Genomic DNA, 23,111 nt, shown 5'->3' on the forward strand with positions numbered 1-23,111 from the left:
ACCTGCCTGTTGTTATGCAAGTGAAATATGTGGGAATTAATACTAAACTATGAAATGAAATTTAGGAAACATATTTCCTCATTGATACAGAGAGCATTCTGAAAAATTAAATTATTGTACCCTCACAGTCACGCCTTGAGCCTAGCAACTAAATTGCTTCTATGTGATGCATTAATTTTGTACTCTCTCAACCAATATTTTTCAAATGTCCATGAGCAACAAAGAATACAAAGAGCCCAAAATGCTTGGCTGTAATTCTCTTTTGGAATCAGAAAGAGAGGTCCGAACTCACACACCATCTATAAAACAAACATGTCTTGGTACTGTTCCATAAAATCATTGAAAGTGAAACTCCTCCATATGTATACAATGAAATTAAATGCAGAACAGACGTGAGAAGATGCCAAATATAATGAAGAATTGTTGATAACATGTTTTACTTATATAATGACATTCCACTCTCTCTCTCCCATCGAAATTGTTTCCACATTTCAAACATATGCAAAACAAAAAATATTAAAGTTATAAATCTGTATCTGTTAAAATCTGTTTTTCCGTTAACCAGCTGAATCACTGATGATTTACTTACTTACTTTACTCTTTTCAAATGTGTTACATACACTATTTTTTCGATACCTGTATAGAATAACAAATCAGTGAGACATATTTCTTCATTATATTTCTTTGTAGAACATAATTTCAAACATTTAAATTGTTATTTGTTTTAAATTTCGAAATTCGAACAGAAGATGGTACTAACAGAAACATTCTAATTTTTATTTATACTAATATATTTAGTGTAATTCACAAATAATCTGTTATGTGAAGTATGGGATGGCCATGAAGATGAATATTGCAGGTTTTTATGCCCAATTATAACAAAAATTCTCTCAATATGTGTTTTGGAATTTGGTATTTTTACAAGCAACATGTCTTCCTTGTTGTTTATTAGATCAGTTGACATTTTTGTTAGTTCTTTCTGTCTACACGCACCGACTAATCCAATAATTGTTGCTACCTGAAAATGAAGCACATGAAATTGATACTTTTATTTTCTAAAATCATTTCACCAATGTATTTCACCTCATTTTTGAATTTTTCTCATGATTTAGATTCTAACTCATGTATGATACCCTATACCCAAAATGAACTGTTTTCAAGTTATTCGAGTTTTTTTAGAAAAAGTGACAGATGCAGCCTCTGGAACATACGTCATTTTCATGTAAATTAACATTTTTAAAAATATGCATCTAGTGATTCGTGATAATTGAAGGTTGAACGGATCACGCATCATTTTCACATCCACTGAATAATCCACAAGGTGCGCAAAAATTAGGGTCCAATAAGTGAAGGAGAAAAATCAAAAATCTCAACTTTTTCAAATGGGAACCCCCATTTTTTCCCTCAAGGTTCAATTCTATTATGAAAATAAGCCCTAGTTATGATACACTTCCCTATACCCAAAACTTACAATTTTGGTGATATTCCGCAATGGAAGTTATTATCACGCGAGAATTTACGTTTTTATCCCCTAATTTTGTCTGATAAAATTTCTTTGTTGCCTAGTTTCCATTGAATATTTCATGAAAAATAATCCCACATTCAAGACAAAAATCATGATTAGAATAAACAACAATTTCAAATTTAGTTTCAATGCTAAACAAGAACATGTGACACTTTTGTCAACCGCATTTTTTATTGCAACAAATGTTCAAATACATTGCCTCCAACTTCTAAGCATTTTACACTTCTCCGTATGACGTCTCCTACAGCTCGTCTTATCAAGCAGTACGAACTCTCTGCTGAAAATCTTCTTTTGTTGTTGGCGTGTTAGAATACATCTCGTTTTTTATATAATGCCAAATTTAAAAAAATCCATTGGAGTTAAATCGGGTGATCGCGGTGGCCATAATTGAGGACCGTCGGTTCCAAACCACTGGTTGTAATAAGTTTCTTCTAAATACATCTTCACCACCTGATGATTATGAGGAGGTGCTCCATCATGTTGATTCCAAATTTTTCGATGGTCATCGAGCGTCAGTTTTTCCAAATGATCCGTATCGAGTTTTTTTTTAAATATCTAGGTATCGTTCACCTGAAAATAAAAATACCTGTTGGTCTGTTATGTATTTTCTAGATGCTATGAATATTGATTACATAGCTACCTTGATGCCATTTTCTTGAGAGATTTATTTTAATTTTTTTTTAAATCAATGAAACAATACAATTCCGATACTTTTCAACTGACCATTTAAGTTTTCGTCATAGAAGTGAAGCATCACTATTGCGTCGTCTTTAACAGCGCAGTGAACACTGAAATTCCAACGGTCTTGAAATTGACGTTTCCGAACTGAATGCGGGTTTGTATCGCTCCAGTAGTGAGAATTCCGCTTGTTGAATATCCCATTTTTGGTAAATTTCGCTTCGTGTCTCCATATAATATTCCTCAAAAATTGGTCGTTTTCTTGATTTTTCATAATGAAGAACTCCTCAAAGTTAATTCTTCTCTCATAATCGGATAGCTTCAGGCCATGGACTAAAGTATGAGAATACGGATGCCATTTATGTTTTGCTAATATTCTCTGCATGGACATTTTATTCAATCCCAAATCTCGTGCCGCATCTTTCAAAGATGCTTCCGGAAAAGCAGTGAAGTACCCAAGCACTGTAATCGCATTATCATTGTCAACCACCGTTTTAGTTTTGATAATTTTCCTTTCGAATGATCCAAAGTTCGTAAGATTGAAGATTAATCTTCTAATGATATCTGGAGATGGTTTCGGTTTTTCTGGATACCTTGTAGCATAAGCATCACATGTTCTTGTTAACACCTTATTGCATTCGCCATAAATCACCAATAAGTTAAAGAAGTCGTGATTATTATAACCAGCACGAGCTATATTGTACCTTCTGAGAGCACGAATCTGACAATAAACAACTTTATTTCATTTGTCACCAAACATTGTGTTGAAAGATGGACAGCAGCCTACTAGAAAAATCAACATTTCGGGAAAGTATGTAAATATAATGGAATATCTCCAAAATTATAAGTTTTGAGTATAGGGAAGTGTATCATAACTAGGGCTTATTTTCATCATAATAGAATTGAACCTTGGAGAAAAAATGGGGGTACCCATTTGAAAAAGTTGAGATTTTTAATTTTTCTCATTCACTTATTGGACCCTAATTTTTGCGTGCTCTGTGGATTATTCAGTGGATGTGAAAATGATGCGTGATCCGTTCAACCTTCAATTATCACGATTCACTAGCTGCATATTTTTAAAAATGTTAATTTACATAAAAATGATGTATGTTCGAGAGGCTGCATCTGACACTTTTTCTAAAAAAACTGGAATAACTGCATCAGGCTGCATCTGACACTTTTTCTAAAAAAACTGGAATAACTCGAAAACGGTTCATTTTGGATATAGGGTATGATGCATGAGTTAGAATCTAAATCATGGGGAGAATTCAAAAATGAGGTGAAATACAGGGTGTGCCATTAAAAATAACAAAGATGACGTCACTTCCGGTGAAACCCGAAACGTCACCTCAACGATAATATTTTAGTTGAATTCTTCATTAGTTCTTCACCCATCCTACCAAATTTCAGAATCGCCTTATTCTCAGTTTTCTATATATAGATTGCGTTAACTTGTCAAGATATACCCTGTATATGTTTTATTATTAGCTTCCCTAATGAATTTGTTGATCTGCTCGCTGTTGAAGACTTCTGATTTCATTACTCTATAACCAACAAATTCAGATTTTTGTGCCAAATAAGCAAAAATTACATCTGCTGTAATAGTTTTGCATTTCTTCAAATCCATCCATTTCGAGAACAAATCATAAACGTTTCTGTACCTGGACTTTGATATTTCTGGCAATAATTGTGCTGTAGCCGCAACTGCTGCATTGGAAATTTCGTAAGGCACATTGTCAAACCCAGTATCGCTGCTGCTTTCTATAGTTTATTGCGATAATTGGGAACGAAAACCATGCAAACTTTCAAAAATCAAAATGTCAAATAATTTCATTTCAAATAGCTGTCAGTCCTTATTTCGCTGCTATGGTAATGATTAACTGCATTTGCATTTATCAAAACCACACCTACTAAGATTTTCATATTCACAATGTCGATAACGATGTGATTCTTTAGTCCAGGAAGTACATACTTCCCGGACTAGGCCGAAAAAAACCTATTTTTTTCAAAGAAAAACGTTCGGGAAATGGGTCCTTCCCGAATGGTTGCCGAAAAAAATTATTTGAAGTTGGTTTTTGCATCAGTTATTGAGCTAAAGTATGTTATTTAGTATTATATGATTAATTTTTCATTTATTTTTTGTGGTATAAGAGTAGGAATGGAATTAGGAAAAATTAGTTTATTATTATTTTTTTTTCAGTTCGATTGACTTTGATACAAATACAATGCGTATCTATTGGAGTGACAGTAAACTTCGCACAATAATGAGAGCTTTTGTTAATGGATCAGATGCACAAAAAGTTATTGAAGCTGGTTTGTCAGCGCCAGAAGGAATAGCCGTTGATTGGTTAGGCTTGAATATATATTGGACTGATCCTGTGTCTCACCGCATTGAGGTATCTAGATTGACAGGAACAAGCCGAAGAACCTTATTGTGGGATGAAGCTTATGAACCTCATAGTATTGTTTTGGATCCAATGGCAGGGTAAGTACATAATGTGATTAACTTAATTATTTTTATATAATATAGGAATTGAAGTCATTGAAGATAATCTTCTAGTAGCCAGATGATTAGTGAGTTCTACTCATAAAACAATCGCTATTGTGAACGTTGGTTAGGTCCCAACTCTGATTAAAATATACTGCTGGTTGGGATTAGATGGTTCAAATCATACTCATTGCACTGAAAGCAGTTTATGAGACTTATAACAGAGTCCAGTGTGGAAGAAATCAAAACAAGTGTTCCCCGAGTTTCCAATCTGGGACCCATCTAAAGACAAAAAGACGAAGAGAGAAAAGATAAATAGCTGGTGCGACTCATACAAGCTTTCATTAAACTTTGAAAAAAATTCATCTCCCAATCTAATGTGAACTTTCACAGTTTAATCTGATTGATAACATCCTCGAGGTAAAATTGACCTCTAAATTGTTGGGACTTTACTAAACTTGAATTCAAGGAGCATAAATCAATCTGATTGAAAAATTCGCATCCGGCTGTTCGTTACCAAGTCAGTTTCAAAAGAGCTAGTTACATCATTTGCAAGATCTGCTTACTTGCCTTTGTAGATGCCCATATCAGATATGGCATTGCCTTCTGGAGAGTATACAGAAAAAACAAACTCCAAATGTTTTTTTTTATAGTTCATACTGGAACGTCTGGCGTAAAATGAATCTAATTAAAACACTTTCCCAAAACTAGAACAAAAATTAGGGTCTTTCGACGCGCATTTCGCTAACCAAGTCCTCAGGAAATCATTATGACTAAATTTTACTACTATGTTAATGTTTTTATATGCTAGTGGCCTAACTACTACCTGTTAGTATTACCTAACTACACCGGTTAGTATTACCTGATTACTACCTCTTATTGATCCTATGCTAAACTACCTGTTTTTTTAATACCTACAATTTGTTATGTATTTTCTCTAGGTTAGTGATTATCTCTATTCATTATCATTATTTTATTCAGAATTATTACGTATAAGACCAAACAAAGGTCTGTTCGAAATAGGACCTTAATCGCTGTTCATAGAACTCATTCTGCACTTTTCGATTTCACAGCTTTCGAAGGCATCCAGAAACCTGTTGTCATGTACCGGTCTCAACAATTCTAAACATTTTTCACTTATTCTATAGTTGCTCTCTATGGCATATTGAGCGGCACTATATTTCTCCAGTCTATGAAACCGAACATGCGAAATATGTTTCTTGTAGCGAGCTAATATAGTCCGTTTGGATTGACCAACATATTTCTTATCACATCAGTTTATTTCTTAAATGCCAGACATTTCTTTTTCCAACGACTTGTCTTTTGAACTGCCAAAACTCTTGTTGACGTGTACGTGCAGTTTTGAAAGCTACTCTTATATTTAATTTTTTGAATGTTCGGACCAACCGATTGATGTATTTGGGTTTATATGTAAGCACTATGAATTTTGAATCTTCCCCCTTTCGAAAAGTCGAGGCATTAAGAAGATATTCCCCAAATTTTTGTTTTCTAATTAATTTGTCCACCATGTTTGATGGATATCTGTTGCTTTCAGCCACCTCCCTAACAAAGTTTTTCTCAATCTCATATCATTCTTCGCTCAAGGGAAATGTGAGCAGTCTATGGACAAGAAATTGTAGTCCCGTCATTTTTTGTTGTGGGCAATGATGTGAGCTGCCAGGGATATACCTGAAAGTGCTCGTATTCTTTCTTTATACATCAAACTCTAGACCCTTATCGACATTTTTAATGACTAGTACATCAAAAAATGGTAGTTCTTCGTTATTTTCAATTTAATACGTGAATTTTATACTTGCAAATCTTACTCCTATTCGTATCGAAAATGGCAAATACATCATCCACGTATCAGATCCAGGTTCGTCGAAAGTAATCCAACTGTTCCCTTGTTTCCATTTCAAATCAGCTCATGAACAGACTAGCTATGAAAGGAGAAAACGAGTTTCCCATTGAAGTACCCTCATGTTGCCCATAGAAACAGTTGGCGAACTTTAAGCAATTTTGTTACGTGCAAATTTTGATAAACCGGATGTACTCTTCGACCACTTTACCGCTTATTTCATTAACATCTAAAAGATCCTTCAAATATTCAATTGTGTTTGGTATGTTTACACTTGGAAATAACGAAGATATGTCAAATGATACTGAGATCTCTCTTTCTCGCAACCTTACATCTTTGATCTTTTCGATGAATTTATGTTAGTTGTTAACACTTGAGCTAGATTGTGGAATCAATAGGGTTTCAAACTGTTAAGAATCTTATACGTAGGGAACCTTTCTGATACAATTGGTTGCACTGACTTGCTTGACTACTGTGGGATAATAAACTTGCAAACTTCTGCCCAAAGCCGGTTTCAGAAGTTTTCACTTCTGAAACCATATTAGACAATGGGTTTTTTGGTATTTTTCTATAGGGACCATTCTCAATTAAATCATCCATGATCACAACCTTATTGCCTTTTTCTGCTTTCAGATAGAAAACATCTCTCTCCTGTAACACATATAATAAATAAATGAATATTTATCTCGCACAAGTTTCGTAAGCAGGTGACAGCTGGTTAATGGAAAAACATATTTTGAACATTGTAACTTCAAAACACTCTAGTCACTGGAAAATGTTAGAAGATATACTAGTAAAAATCTTTATTAACAGTTTTTATTATATTTTCGATATTTTTTCACAAGTAAATCATCAGAAAATGTGTTCAGATGTTTTTTTGATGCTAATTGATTTTTTTTAAAGTTATATGTATTGGAGCGAGTTGGGATCCATAAGAAAAGCTACCATGGACGGAAAGCATCAAAAAATTCTAGTAACAACAACAGATTTGGCAACTAGCCTAACTTTGGACTATGATAGGAGGAGATTGTATTGGACAGAAAGGAATCCCCCTGTTATTAAATCTGTAGATCTAGATGGAAATGATCAAACTGTAATTTTTAGTAAAGAAATGCGTGAACCTATTGCGCTTACTCTTTATAAAGATTTTATTTACTGGGCTGATAACAAAACAGGTGAGTACTGTATAATTATATTTATGTAAATATAAATATTTTTTCAAGGGTAATTTCTATCACATTTCTGCTTTATGCTTTTGAGAAAATGATACGTTTGAATCATCAGCTCATAGTAATTGTAATCCAGGGCGTCATGAAGATGCCCCAGATGTAACTATTATTTCGCAAAGAAGTACATGGATGTTTTATTGTAGCAAAGACAATCATATAAATAGTATACATGTAAAAAACTGCTTTACATTTCGGCAATAAAATTAAAAATATGCATGAAATATATTGCACAATCAGGCATTCTTTTACTTTACAGCAATCAGTTTTACAACTGATATCTTTTAGCAACATAAAATGTTGAGGAAGAAGAGTTGGTTCTGTTTTTCTTAAAAAAAAGGTTTTTGGTTTTCTACTGTCCCATCTTTATATATGAAAAAATTGTGAGAAATTGTATAAAGATGGGAAAGTAGAAAACCAAAAACTTTTTTTCAAAAAAACTAATCCCAAAAAAATGATGTACTCTTTAATAAATCATGAATTTTCATTAAGTATAGGCCAATGCCATCACATAATATATCCTAGAGGTTAGGTTAGGTCCAAAGTGAGTGGGTTTATTCAACCCTTCACTGCACACCTATTCATACTTGACTGGTCTAAAGCAAATTCAAATCCAAGATAGAGTGGATGTAAACATTGACATGCCCTACGCACGTGATATTGTAAATCCCAAGAATTGGCCAGGGTCGTATTCAGAACCAACATCTTGTTGATCGCAAATGCTATATCATACTTAGGAAAACTTTTTTATAATAACGAGTGAAATGCACAAGTTTTGCAGTTTAACGGGAAAAATGCAGATAATATGTGTAATATAAAAATATTTTCATTGGATTTTTCACAGCGCACTCAAGCATTATATGAAAAGAGACGTAATTATTTCTTTATTGATAATTTTTATTTTATGTAAAATCAAAAGGAATATTAATCAAAATTATTCAACTGGATGAATTTGTCTCTTCATCAGTAGTGTCATCCTCACCAATCTAAATTATCAGTGGCTCGATTTGTGCCTCTGTTATGTTATCAAGCTTCCACATCTTTGTCTCGACTTCCGATATCACATGCCGAACACACTTCTCCCATTTCTCCGCTGTGACTCTTTTCAAAGCCTCATCAAAAAGTGCTTTGAGATCTGCAAATTTGAACGTGGTGTTATGCTGAGCTACAAAATTCTTCACATCCGCCCATATTAACTTGATGGGATTGAGCTTGCAGTGGTATGGAGGCAGGCGAAGGAAAATTTTGTTTTGGTCTGCAGCCATCTCATCGACTATATATTTTTGGTATTCAAGCTTGCGCTCCTTGACAGTTTTTAGTAGCTGTACTCTTAGCATTGAGTCTTCAAAGCTAATATTCTTTGATCGCAGCCAATTTTGGATTTCAACCTTCTTTGAAGACGTTGGCGGAATCTTCTCTAACCGTCGCGAATGATGGGGTAGAACTTTGGAAAACCACTGTTCGAAAGATTCACCGTTCATTTCTTCGTGATAATCTCCAGTTTTCTTCGACTCGAAACACCACAGCCCTTCAGCAACAAACCCATTCTCATTGCCGATGTGACAAATAATAAGCCGTTTTCCTTTACCTGAAATTATGAAGAGGTATGTAAGTAAATAAAACAAATACGAGGGTTACTTTTTATATATTGAGATTGAGGCTGGTCTTAATATAAATATAAGTTTATCTGATGGATGTGTTAATCCGGTGGATAGTCCATTTAGAAAGGCCCTCCTAGATGAGGTCACAGTTTCATCGACCCATGCTTTAGGGGTAGTATGACCAGCATTAACCCAGGTTTCATCCATATAATAAATTGTTCTCTGTTGTTCCCTATAATATTTAATTTTGGTCAAATACTCTCTCCTCCATAACACAATTTCCTCTCTATCCAATAATAAACTATTGCGCCCTCGTTTTTTCCATACAAAATTCAAATGTTTCAATACTTTATGGAATGTTGACCGCTTAAAACTTGGCAATAAAACATCTTCATTTATTTCTGTGAGTACTTTGTCTATCGTGGGTATTTCATTTCTGAAAAAGTACTTGTGCACTTTCCTCCTGATTGCATGTTTATCAGCATCATCTATTGATTTTATAATGGTTTGACGATTCTGATTTGTATTCGGTTTGGAAAATGTATGATTTTGTTTATATTCCCGTAAAACATTGTAAATCGAAGCGCAACACACACCAATTTTATCAGAAACTTTCGATACGACTTCGTCGACAGTCGATGTTTCAATTTCTTCCATCTCTTTCTTGAACACATTTATAATCACTTCTTTCATCTCAACTCTCAAATGTCTTTTTTTGGATCGTTTCCTGGCTGGACTCAGAGGATAGCTCACAGTGTCATCAGCAGTGTCTGTACTGGACATCTTGGAAAACAATTTTAAACAATATACTATAACGCACGCCACACAAACGACTGATTACAACCCTGTGCTGGTAACGAACTCGTATCAAGAAGGCGAATTCACCAATGAACGCTGCCCTTTCCATCTGACACTGGGCGATCACGTGAACATCTCGCTTCGGTTTTGTTTTGTTTTACTCTATCTTGGATTTGGATAGACTTTAGTTTCTTGACAAAGCCGATTTTCTTATATGGTGAGCGATCTTCCAGGTCAGATGACAAGAGTGATATTGTTATTTCATATTTCAAACAAGGGCGGCATGCACTATCTTTCGATAGTCCAAGTTTCTGCAAATGATGATTCAGATGACAGTGACCTGTAAGTAAGCCTTTTAAAAAACTTGGTTAACCCCCCACTGAGGTCTATCAATTGTTTGGAATGGACCAATCATGGTAGATTTTGCAGGAAGTCTGAAACTTCTTGCAGTTTGGATGTTGAGTGTTTGTTTGGCAAAGCTTAAAACGATGCCAACGAAAAGTTTCAATCCGATGAAATCGTTTGTAACGCTCTCCCTTGCAAGGGTGTCACTAACCTTGTTAACTTCCAGGCCAGTGTGGCCAGAAAGTCTTCCTAATGAGGATTTTCAACAGTTCACCACCAATTCAGATGGCGGCTTGTCTCTCCGAGAATATTTTTATTGACTTATCTACCTGCCAATCTCTTCACACACAAATCAATAGAGTGAATTTCTGCCTTCAATGTAAGCGTTCCAGGTGAGTTTTCAATCGAGGATAGTTCCTAGATATTTCATTTCCATTGCAAATGGAATAAACTCGCCATTGAAGAAAAGTGGAGTTGAATCATTCAGATTCTTCTTCGAATTGAAAAGGAACTACCCTTCTCAGCATGGTCCTTGCTAGGATGATGAAATCTTCTCCATATGCTTGAAGATCTACTTCTCTTCTGTCAAGGACATCAAGAAGACCATAAAAGGGTAGATAGATAGATAGATAATTTTTATTCATCCATGAAGCTTTACACATTGCAGCACAGTAATAAAACTTATCAGACTAGTCAATTACGTATAACATGAACAAACACATAACATAAATGAATGGTAAATAGATTTACCTATCAGAATTATCGATAGGAAAATTTAAAAACTTATCTACAGAATAAAACGCATGATTAATTAAAAAGTCATGGAATGTTGCTTTGAAAACTCAAAATATTTTTATTTCACCAATTAATTTTACGCATTGGTTATAACACTTGATACCCAGATATGTGAAATAGTTTTGTGCTAGGCCTAGACGGGAAAACGGTGGACGTATTTTACTTGCATTGCGAGTGGTATACTCATGTAGAGTATTTCCTCTCACATGACTATGTTTTTCTTTTTTGATGTTGCTGGTTATTAAATATATAAACATACAAGGCAAGGTCAGAATGGACAGTCTTTTAAATATTTGTCTACAGCTCGCCTGATAATGAGCTTTGACCATACGTTTTATAATTTTTTTCTGTATAATGAATACTTTATGTACGTGAGCAGAGTTATCCCAGAATATCAGGCCATAGCTTAATAAGGAATTAGCAAGTCCATGGTATGTTAGTTTAAGAATATTCAAAGAGACAGTCCCTTGCAGTTGTCGAATAACAAAGCAAATACTGCTCAATTTGTATACTAAATTGTTTATATGAATTTCCCATGTAAGCTTATGATGCACATAAATTCCAAGAAATTTAATGTGATCAACTTGTTCTACAGACTTATGATTCATCCTTATTAATGGACTATAATCATAACGAATATTCTTTGGCTGGAATAACATGAAAAATGTCTTTTTTATATCAACTGATAGTCCGTTATCGACACACCATTCATAAAACATATTTGCTGCAATATTTGATATTTCCACCGATTTTGCTAGATTACTCTCCGCAATTAACTGATTAGTATCATCAGCGTCAATGATGATTTTATTTTCGGATTTGCATGAATATGTTATATCACCAATAAAAACTGCTGGATTTGACTTAACAAATTCAATAATTACTATCTGTGTCCTGTTTTCTAAGTAAGATGCAATCCACTTATTAGCCACACCCTGGACGCCCAGTTTGTATCTAATAATAGAGCAGCAGATCGAAAAATAGAGCAATAGGAATTTTTTTATCATTCAGATATTGATAGATTTGTGAGCATAATACTATTATTATTATATTCTAATTTAGCCTTCTTGAGTTTTTCTCTATACTGAACCTTTAGACATTTTGTGTGTGTTTGACTATTTTCGACATTTCACATAACATTTGATGATTCTTTATTTCTGAGTTGAACATGGCTTTTTGTTATTCTTGATTTTTTTCTTTTATAACGTGAAAGCAATATTGAATTAATATTCGAAAATGGAGTGAAAACAATTGTATGCCTCATCTACAGTTTTTGAATTGAATACCTCAGTCCATTTTTCATTCAATACTAAGTTTCTGAAAGTTGTTAAGTTAGATTCTGAAAAGTCCCGTTTGAATATAATTTCATCTGACTCACAATCATTTAATGAACATAGAAATGTACAAATCTGAAATGTATGGTCTGGATAGATTAGAGAATATTACATCTATACCAGTTGAAACAGTAGTAGAAATGCGAGTTGGTTCATCAATGTGGTTTAATCATGTCAAATTCCTTGAATAAATTAATTACTTTGTGAGTGTCTTTATTTTCAGTTAATAAATTTACATTGATGTCGCCACATACAACGTAACGATTTGTTTTATCATAGATAAGGTTCATCAGACCATACATGCTTTCTATAATAATATTGAGATTGCTGTCAGGTGTTCTATACACCGTCACTACAAATAATTGTCCTATATCAAAGTTGATTCTCTATCATAACTACAGTTGCTTCAAAGTGTTTCTCAATGCTGTTATTGTACATCACCGGTTTCCCGGCAAGACAGATGATTTTTTAGGAAAATACACACACCACCATGATTATATTCTTTCCGACAAAATGAGTTTATTATGTTATTTCATACATTTTCAACCAGTGTTCACTGATACAAACAATGTCAGTTTTTGTTTATATTCAATAATATTTCCAACTCATCTGTTTTACCATTCAGACCATGAATATTGAAATGCATGAGATTAAAAGTTTTTACAATGTTTTCTCTGTATTTGACGTTAGTTCTGACACAACCTTTTTTACTTGATTTTCCTGTCCTACCGCCTGTCTAAAAAAGAATTAGGTCTATCCTCCACCTCTCCTTTGAGAACATCTCTAATTTGATATTTTACATAATAATATTTAAAATCAAATCTCTTAAACATAACACCTTGTGGCCAGAATTTAGGATCATAAAAATTATTTCTATACGTTAGTTAAGTTAGCTGCTACCATAAATTCTTTGGATCGGGCACCTTGGACAGTTTTAAGCTCTTTTACAATGAAGGGTTCATTTTCATCACCTGTCTTCTCTCTCAAATATGATGAGATGTCTTCTTCCAATACATCTGATTTAACCTTATATAAGAACAACCACACCTTTGGTTCTTCGCTTTAAAATCTTCCTTGGTTGTCACTTTACCCTCTTAATTTTATCGATGATCCCCGTCTTCTTTTCTTTTCTTCCCACATTCCTTCGGTATCTTCAGGTTCACTACTTTTTTCTATATATATATATATATATATATATATATATATATATATATATATATATATATAGAATATATATATGTAGAATTTTTTATTAATAAAACAACGATAAAAATAAAATAAAAACAACAATAAAAATTAATTGGCGCTCCGGGGCGACTTCATTGATTCCAGTGGCGCATTTGCTTTTTCAGCTGCAGGAAAACCCGGAAAAACCTGCAGCACCATATCTGAAGATGATATATATATATATATATATATATATATATATATATATATATATATATATATATATATATATAGCAATGGTATGGTATAATATCAATTGCTTCTGAAATTTGTTGTTCAGAAATTACAGAGTAATCATGATCTTTGTTAAGCATTGAATGATCAATTGCAAGAGAGTCGTGAATGTATACACTCTTGAATTACATAGAAAATAATTTACATATATGCTTTCTCCGGTGTTTGCTGACTGATATTCTAAAAATACTGATTGAGGTATATTTGAATTATTCAGTTTTATATACTTCCAGAAACTTCTAGAATCAATAAGAATTTAATTTTCAATATAATTTATATAGTTATAATCCCTTTGAATCAATCAGTATAATGAACAAATTAAATTTCAGGTGAAATATTAAGGACAAACAAATCAGATTGTTCAAATTCGACAGTTATTATTCACAAGGTGGAAGGAATCACTGACCTACTGGTCCACCATTACCATAAACCGAAAAACACTAACCAGTGTGCCACCAGCAATGGTGGTTGTTCACATTTGTGTTTAGCATTACCTAAAAATATGGGAAATCAAGTAGGATACACTTGTGCTTGTCCAAATCATTACACATTAAATGGCAACGATTGTGAACGTAAGTAAAAATTTTGAATGAATTCTCCACTTAATATTTTTTCTCTTTTGAAGAAACTTGAATTTTATAGTATCAGAAGATCAACTTTGAAATTCTGTCTTATCTCTCTTTTAGAAAGCAGGCAATATAGTAAATGGTAATTTATCAGATGAAAGACATATGCACCATAGAATACCTCAGAGATCCATATTGGGCCCATCCCTTTTTGTAATATACTTACATAAATGACATATTCTACTACCTTTTATCTAGCACAGTAACCTGTTATGCCAACGGCAACACAATGTTATAATCAAATTCTCATATCTCAGGTTTACTTTCAAAAATCCATATTAAAACTAACTAATACACTTTATTGTATGATTTTCACTATAAAGGGTTTTACAAAAACTGCGACATGTGTTTCGCTATACAATAGCTTTCTCAAGCGTTTTATGCTTTGTAAAACTCTTTATTGTGAAAATTATACAATGAGGTTTATTAGTTAGTTTTAATGTTGATGTTTTTATATTGTTTACTTTATTTGCACACTAGTTTATACCAACTGATTGTGACTCGATACAATGTTTATTCATAACGTGATAAAATAAAAATCTATCTATTTGCATCTATCTATCATTGACATGTTTCCTACGATATTAAACAGGTTAAACTTGGTAGATCTTATCACTTGATGTAGAAGCCTAGACAATTTTAACATACAATAACATATCAAATTTCTACTTAAAAGTAATATCTTCACATTTTGAGTTCTCCAGAAGTAATATTAATTTTTTTTCAGCTCCAGACAGGTTTATGATTTATAGCTCGAGAAGTCTAGTGGTGAGACTAGTTCCTGACACATCAGACTGTCCGGAGGCTGTCCTACCAATTCAGGGGTTGAAGGCTCTGAAAGCAATTGATTATGATCCAAAATCTGATTTCATTTACTGGGTAATTAGCAACATTACGTTATTGTTATTACTCTTACCGACACACTCATGTTTTTATCATTTTGGTTCACTAAAGGTATATACTAAAGATGAAACAGATATCCGGCGGCCTAAATACTGTCCGGCCAAATACCGGATAACATGCGCCTATCCGGCCGAATACCGGATTTAAAAAAAATATATTTTTAGGTATTTTTTGCTTTATTTGGTTAGTATCACTTAAGAAATACAATCAGTAATCACACAATAATTCTACAACTTATAAAATGAATTAGTACTTATATTGCACTAAGACCAGCTTCAGAAAAAAGTCGCTGTATACGCTGCTGCTAGATAGATTCACTGCAATCAATACAATAAGTCAATGAATGACACTGTTTTTAACTCTTCAACGAAAAGATTCAAATTGCACCACCTTATCTTTCGCGCGCCACCTACGCGCACCAAATGGCAACGTTTCGCGGTTTTTCGGCGACCTAATATATCCGGCTGCAAGGTTGGCCGAATATAATTTATCCGTCTAAACTGCTCTCTGTTCCATCTCTAGTATGTACTTCAAATTTTTGAATACACCTTATATTTTATTGATAAAAAAGTCAAATAGACATATTGATTAAAATATATTTTTTTCATAGATCGAGGGGAAATTCCATTCTATAAGAAAATCTGAGGCTACTGAACAAACATCAGAATCTAGCAGACAAAAATTCGATAATATAATTGTACCAAGTCATAAAGATTATTTACCCTATGATTTAGCAGTGGACACTATCGGAAGGTTATTGTTTTGGACTTGTTCCTTGAATGATGTTATAAATATAACGCGATTGGATAATTCAAATGAATTTGGCATTTTGAAGAGGAAGGAAGGAGAAAAACCCCGTCTCCTTGCCTTGCATGTGGATAAAAGGTATCATTATCAAATAGAAAATTTTACTCATTATTTATTTCAACTTTTTTCAGGTTACTGTTTTACACTGATGTTGGCAAAACACCTCAATTAATTCGAACAAGAATGGATGGCTCTCACCGAATAGTAATAGCTAAAGCTGATAATATAACTGCCATAGCTGTTGACACGGAAAATGATGTAGTTGTATGGGCTCAAGGCCACAGTATTTATATTAGTAATATTGACGGAGAAAATCAGTAAGTAAAACTTTATTTGATAATGACCGAAATTTAAAAGATTAAAATGGTAAATCTGACAAAAGCAGTTGAATTATTATAGGTAAAAGTGAATAATTCTTTTTTAGTGAAAAATAAAACAATATATTCAGTTTGTCATATTTGTTTTTTAAATCCATCACCAAGCATGTTCATTTCTTCATCCTCTCCCGCTGTTTTCAATACTAGATTAACTCTGGGTCTAAATAAAGTATTGCCTAACATGCAGTATGTAGTTGGCGTAGAAAAGTCAATAAACACTGTCATTTTTATTATACAATGAGGTAATCAAGATATATTGAGGCGGTCGAGTCTCCGGCAGCAATTTTAAATGATTTGAGTTCGTTTTTCGAATTTTTGACAAAAATGGAAAGGTATGAATTGAAAGGTATCTCGCTCAGCTGGGTATCCTCATTTTTTGAATGTATGTACCTATCTCTTCCGGCTACTATAAATAAGGAAATCCCTAGAATAAAATCTATGACGTGAAGCTCACGTGTGGCCCCAAGTGTCCATTATTGGCCCAATTCTGTTCGTCTTATATGTATTTAAAAATATAGATTCCCTCATTGCCGGAATTCATCACATAGCCAATGCTGATGACTTTTCTGTAAAAATTGGAAAATATCATGCTTGAACAAAAATACTCTCAGATATTATTTTTGTTCTGGTATGGGAAAAGTGTTTTCAATAGATTATTTTCATGCCAGAGGTTCCAGTTCTACCTATCAAACATAACCAGAAATCTATTCAATTACCTTTCAAACTTCTGACCAGTAAAGAGACAACTTTTGTAGCATGCCAAATGAAAATACCTTCACTGAATAACAAGTTCCCCAATGTGAAGGACTGTGTCTTGCGAATCACTTTCCCAGTAGTAGTTATAACCGAGATCTTGGTCAAAGAGGATCTCCCTGATGATCTTTACTACGTACCTGATTATAAACTGGTTTGAAGAGATCACACATCTGGCATTGGTGGTGGGCTTCTGATCTACTTGCAAGAACACAAACTATAATATAGTTTTTTTGGGTTTTCCCAGATTTGGTAAAACAACTAATTCTCTAACAGAAACCCCCCATACTGAAGGGCCTGACAACATCTCTGGTGAAGTGCTCCAACTCTTGATTGAGTCTTGCCTTCTTTCTCTCACACATAATTATTTCATCATTTGAAAAAGACTTTTCTACAGCATCGGAAGACATCAGCGTTCTACAAAAGTAAATAGTCTATAAGTCACAACATCGATAATTCTCAAAGTCACTCAAAAAGCCTCACTCTCTGTTACTAGCTGATGATATTCTACTTTTGAATCACCCAGGCTTCTTCATAAATGTCATAATATTGTCTCTGTATCTTCTTCAATGACAGACGACTTCCCCAAGGCTCTTGCCAACCAGAAAGTGGTAATAATATGTCGGAGGCTTTTGATGATCTCAACCTAGACTTTTTGTTTGGTATCATATTTTTTAACTTGTTTTAGACCTGGTTAGTATTATTGTAGATGTACTCGCAGTCTATTCAGGTTTAAATGCTTTATCTTTATTATTATTAACATTATTTGGTTAGTGTGACTCGACAATTAATATACTAGTACTTTCCTATTCCTCCTCAAGTTGGTTAAGTAATTCATTTTTGTTCCAGGCATGTTTTACTGAACGAGAGTAATTCCAAAATTATCCAGCTTGCAGTCCACCTGGGGTGGCTCTATTGGATAGATAAAGAACTGGATCAGCTTCAAAGATTAGAAATTCTCTCGGGGAAGTCACGATCAACTCTTCCAATACATGCATCCCACATCATTGATCTGATTTCTGTGCAAAATCCCCTCGATAATATTTGCAATATTAGCCATCAACAGAAGTGCTCCCATTTCTGTTTGCACAATGGAACTTCATACACTTGTGCATGCCCTCACGGAAAAACATTGCAAAAAGATAAAAGAAATTGTCAGATACCACCAGATTGTGGTAATGATCGTTTTACTTGTAATGTGGCAAGAGAGTGTATACCTATTGCTTGGAAGTGTGATCGGCAAAAAGATTGCGCAGATGGATCTGATGAGTTAGATTGCCCAAAATGTTTACCTAATCAATTTCGTTGCCAAGATGGACAATGCATCAACAAAGAAAACTACTGTGATAATATTATTCATTGTATAGACGAATCTGATGAGAAAAATTGTTGTGAAAATGGATTTCAGTGTCCTCAGACAGAGGTGTGTTTACCTTTAACACTTGTCTGTGATGGAAATGAAAATTGTGCTGACGGTTCTGATGAAAAAGACTGTAAAATATTTGCAAGTTCGAGCCAGTCAGTTGCACATACTGTTATATTTTCGGTCACAGGAGTTGTTACTGTTTTCGCTTTGGTTTTTCTTTTATTTTTAAGGAAAAGATGTTTGCTCCAAGAAGAGACTAATGCCGATCATTCACAGGATTGTTTAAATCCTATGTATGCCAACTCTGACATTGCAAAATATCAGAAAGGTGAGTTTTTGAAAATTTCGAATTGTTTTTGAGATGCTTATTCTTATTGTTATGAAATAAAAAAATAATAATTACATATCAATTACTACTCCTGTAATATCAAATGTATTTGAGTATTTGACTCTATGGTTAGTTCTATTCTGAGGGATGAAAACGATTTTCATAACTATCTATTGAAAATTTCTCATTTAGTTGATTAATTTCTTCCATCCTAATTGATTGTGATTAAGTGGTAGCCAGGATTCTATTTCATAAACCTTATAATCAGTCAAATGCAAAAAATGCTTTATTATCTGTAGATTCATATCTTATTGACTAAGCTTGGTTAAAATAATTAAAAATAAACAAACAAACAAAATTACACATATTAGCTATCGCTACTTAGTCAGATAAAACTATACACTATAAATAAATATACATTACAAGTGTGTTGAATAACATTTTCCAGTAGATATTGAATATATGTATATACAACAAAATAGGACGGAAAAAGATAATAGAATCAGTTTTTATTTACATAGCATAGTTCTCTTATAAATTATAATAGGCTCTCTCACAAAAAAATCTTTCAAAATTTCCCTGAAGTTTCTGTTATGGCATGCACAGAAGACAACAGCTTTAAACATGTATGTATATTCCCCCACGTTTTTGATGGAAAATAATCCTGATAGTAGTCCAGATCGTATGCTGTATACAAGCAATTTGGAAAATAATATAACCAATATAGAAACACATACAGACCTCGGATTATATCATCTAGCTTCGGAATTAGTCCTAGACCTGAATACGGCCATTACAGCACCAGGTGAATACAAATTTATTATTACAGATGCAACATAGAAAAAGTCTATAAAACTTGATGGAATTTATTTGAGTCTACCCTAACATTGATCCAGAACATATCAGAATCAATACAGCAACATTCACCCAAATCTAAACTGAAACATTATCTTCACAAACTACCACCATTTATTATTAAATTAATAAAAACTAAAGAAAAATGTTCAGAGAATACAAAATGTCCCATAAACCACAACTATAAAGTGAATTGACCAAATACAACAAAAATATTCACAATCTAATTATGCAATTTAGGGAACATAAATGGTTGAAATATTGCGAAGAAAAAAATTTGTAGAAGTGTGAATACTGGCTCCAAATCAAGAAATTAGCCAAATACAAAACATCCAACAACACCCAACAATGGACAGATTCTTTCACCAGATGAAGACAAGGCAGAAGCATTTGCAGATCACTTTGAAGACACTTTCAGAACTCTACGAAACATCAATCAACTAGTAAAATAGGAATGGACAATATAATTGACGGTTAATGAGTGATATTATCATGCCTACTTTCCATACGGCTGGGAAGTAGTGATTGTTCAAGTAGTATTGGTTTATTTTTATTATATGTCTTTTTGAAATATTTCAAAAAGAATAATAAGACCTCTGGATTCGGACATACATAATCATATAATAAAAATAAACCAATACTACTTGAACAATCACTACTTCCCAGCCGTATGGAAAGTAGGCATGATAATATCACTCATTAACCGTCAATTATAGACCTCTTACTATATTACCTGAATTAGGTAAAAACTCCGAATATATTATAAGGTAAACATATTGGAATTATTAAAGAAGAAAGTAATACAAATGAAACAACAACAACAAAAATTAATAGCCGCTCCTTAGCGACTTGATTGATTCCAGTGGCGCATTTGCTTTTTCAGCTGCAGAAAAACCCGGAAAAACCTGCAGCACCACATCATCTGGAAATCTTAATCGGCCAATGTCCTCTCTTTCATAAAATAAAATGTAGGGTGTCTCCAGAAGCTAGATATCGCTAGAATATTTAGTGACACGACTATCGTCAAACTGAAACCAGTCCGTTTCGTCTTTGACCAATACGTAATAATGACCAGATTCAACGCCAGAACCACAGTGAACAATGACTGCATGAAGATTATAATGGTGGTCTTTTAGATTGAAGTGTTCATCTATTTTGAACCTTCGTAAGAGTTTGATGCTTCCGTCAGAGGTTGAGTCATGTTTGAAGATCATCAGTGTTATTATTAGATTAACTGACGCCTCAGCTATACTTGTCTTATAATAGTCACTTAGTTTGGCGCATGTTTCCATATAATCATCGTATCAATATCCATACAAACAGCAAAACATTTGAACCTTTATTCCACAACGGTATTTTTAGACGAAAATATAACATTTGAGTGTTTGACATCCCCGTTAACTTACTATATATCATAAAAAACTACTTCAAAAGCAGTTTTTTTACCATAAGAGAAGGACATTCATTTTCAAAAAAATTCTGTCTACAAGGTGTTCCTCAGAGTTCTTCACTTTCACCACTTCTCTACACTATTCATTGTCATAATATTCAAAAATGGAATCAACAATTTTTTTATGTTATGCAGTATATGTACGATACAGCTTAGATATCACACAGCAAAATTCTTACTCTCACAATAACCCACCTACAAAACCTCGTCAACAAGATCGCCCTTGGGTTCAACAGATGGCTTCTTAGGACGAACCCAGAAAAATCAGTTTATAATTTTTTATCACAAACCAGCTCCAATAAGTCACTATCAGCAATCAAATACTAAGGAGCAACCCGTCAGCAAAATACTTGGGAATAAATATCAAAATTATCCCTCAAATATACAAAATTATATGCCGCCCATTGTAAGATATGTGCATATTATCTATTTGAGTTGCCTAAACCAGCACATTCAGCACATCCACTTTATCATTTCAACCCAAAATTAAATGTCAAATTATAATCATTTGTAAATTTTTCTCTGTTTGGTATTGGCTTTTATTATTATAGGAACTGTGAAAATACACTTCAAAATTCTGTAATTCATTAAATTTTTTTTGTGATTGAAAGTTACATCTTCCATTGAACACATGTTTTAATGGACAACTTTATTTTTTAGGGATACCTGATGTAGTGCGAATGTCAATGTTGAATAATGATAGTGGGTGCCCTTCTACATTCGATCGCAGGCACGTTACTGGCGCCTCCAGTAGTTCAAACACTAATGGTTCTAGTACAATAGGTTACCCTCGTGAGACGCTAAACCCGCCTCCAAGTCCAGTAACAACAGCTGCTTCAACTAGAGGTAGCAGCAGCCCATCTTCTCGTTACCGACCATATCGCCATTATCGTTCCATTAATCAACCGCCACCACCAACTCCTTGCTCGACTGATATATGTGATGAGAGTGACACCAACTATCCCACTCAAATTCGATATGATGGAGGGCCAATGCCGCCCCCACCAACACCAAGATCTCAATGTAACCAAGAGAGTTGTCCTCCCTCTCCGAGTTCAAGATCTTCAACTTATTTCAGCCCTCTTCCACCACCTCCATCTCCAGTAACATCCCCTAAGGGCGGTTATGATTCATGACGATAGTGATGTAACAAATAGAGATTTCCTATTGAAATTAATGACTCATATGAAATTCTTTCTCGAGTTGAGAAGTGCAGATTTTTATACCAATGAATAAATTGATATTTTTGTTGTACTTATAAAAAATAATGAATAAAATCATTCATTATATTGTTATCATGAGTAGTAATTTTATGAAAGAAACCACTTTTATAAAAACTTTATTCATATTTATTAAAAACTTTTTTCCCATGCCAAAACAAAATACTGTCTCTGTGTTTTGGGAAAACTTAAACATCCATAAATTTAACAGTCAAAAATCACTTATTGAGGAACAAGTACAAATCAAAACACAACAGGACCTAACATTCAGTATATTAAACAAATCTATATACAATCCTAGAAGCAAAGAACCTGGA

The 23,111-nt window shown here is 33.6% G+C and overlaps 1 protein-coding gene across 2 annotated transcripts in view; it reads left to right on the forward strand.

The window, feature by feature from the left end:
- Nucleotides 1-22,869, forward strand: part of arr (low-density lipoprotein receptor-related protein 6) — a 46,579-nt gene extending 23,710 nt beyond the window's left edge. For both annotated transcript variants that reach the window (XM_074177073.1, XM_074177074.1), the window contains 8 exons: nt 4,404-4,688; nt 7,453-7,724; nt 14,439-14,681; nt 15,463-15,614; nt 16,249-16,523; nt 16,577-16,762; nt 18,425-19,269; nt 22,235-22,869. In XM_074177073.1, the coding sequence (XP_074033174.1) occupies nt 4,404-4,688; nt 7,453-7,724; nt 14,439-14,681; nt 15,463-15,614; nt 16,249-16,523; nt 16,577-16,762; nt 18,425-19,269; nt 22,235-22,710 (2,734 nt within the window). In that variant the 3' untranslated portion in view covers nt 22,711-22,869. The remainder of the gene's footprint in view (nt 1-4,403; nt 4,689-7,452; nt 7,725-14,438; nt 14,682-15,462; nt 15,615-16,248; nt 16,524-16,576; nt 16,763-18,424; nt 19,270-22,234) is intronic.
- Nucleotides 22,870-23,111: the final 242 nt, after the last annotated feature.

The sequence above is a fragment of the Leptinotarsa decemlineata genome, unplaced genomic scaffold (genome assembly GCF_025532065.1).
Source record: "Leptinotarsa decemlineata unplaced genomic scaffold, Ldec_3_MD MMD2_tig00002159_RagTag_RagTag, whole genome shotgun sequence".
Taxonomy (NCBI): domain Eukaryota; kingdom Metazoa; phylum Arthropoda; class Insecta; order Coleoptera; family Chrysomelidae; genus Leptinotarsa; species Leptinotarsa decemlineata.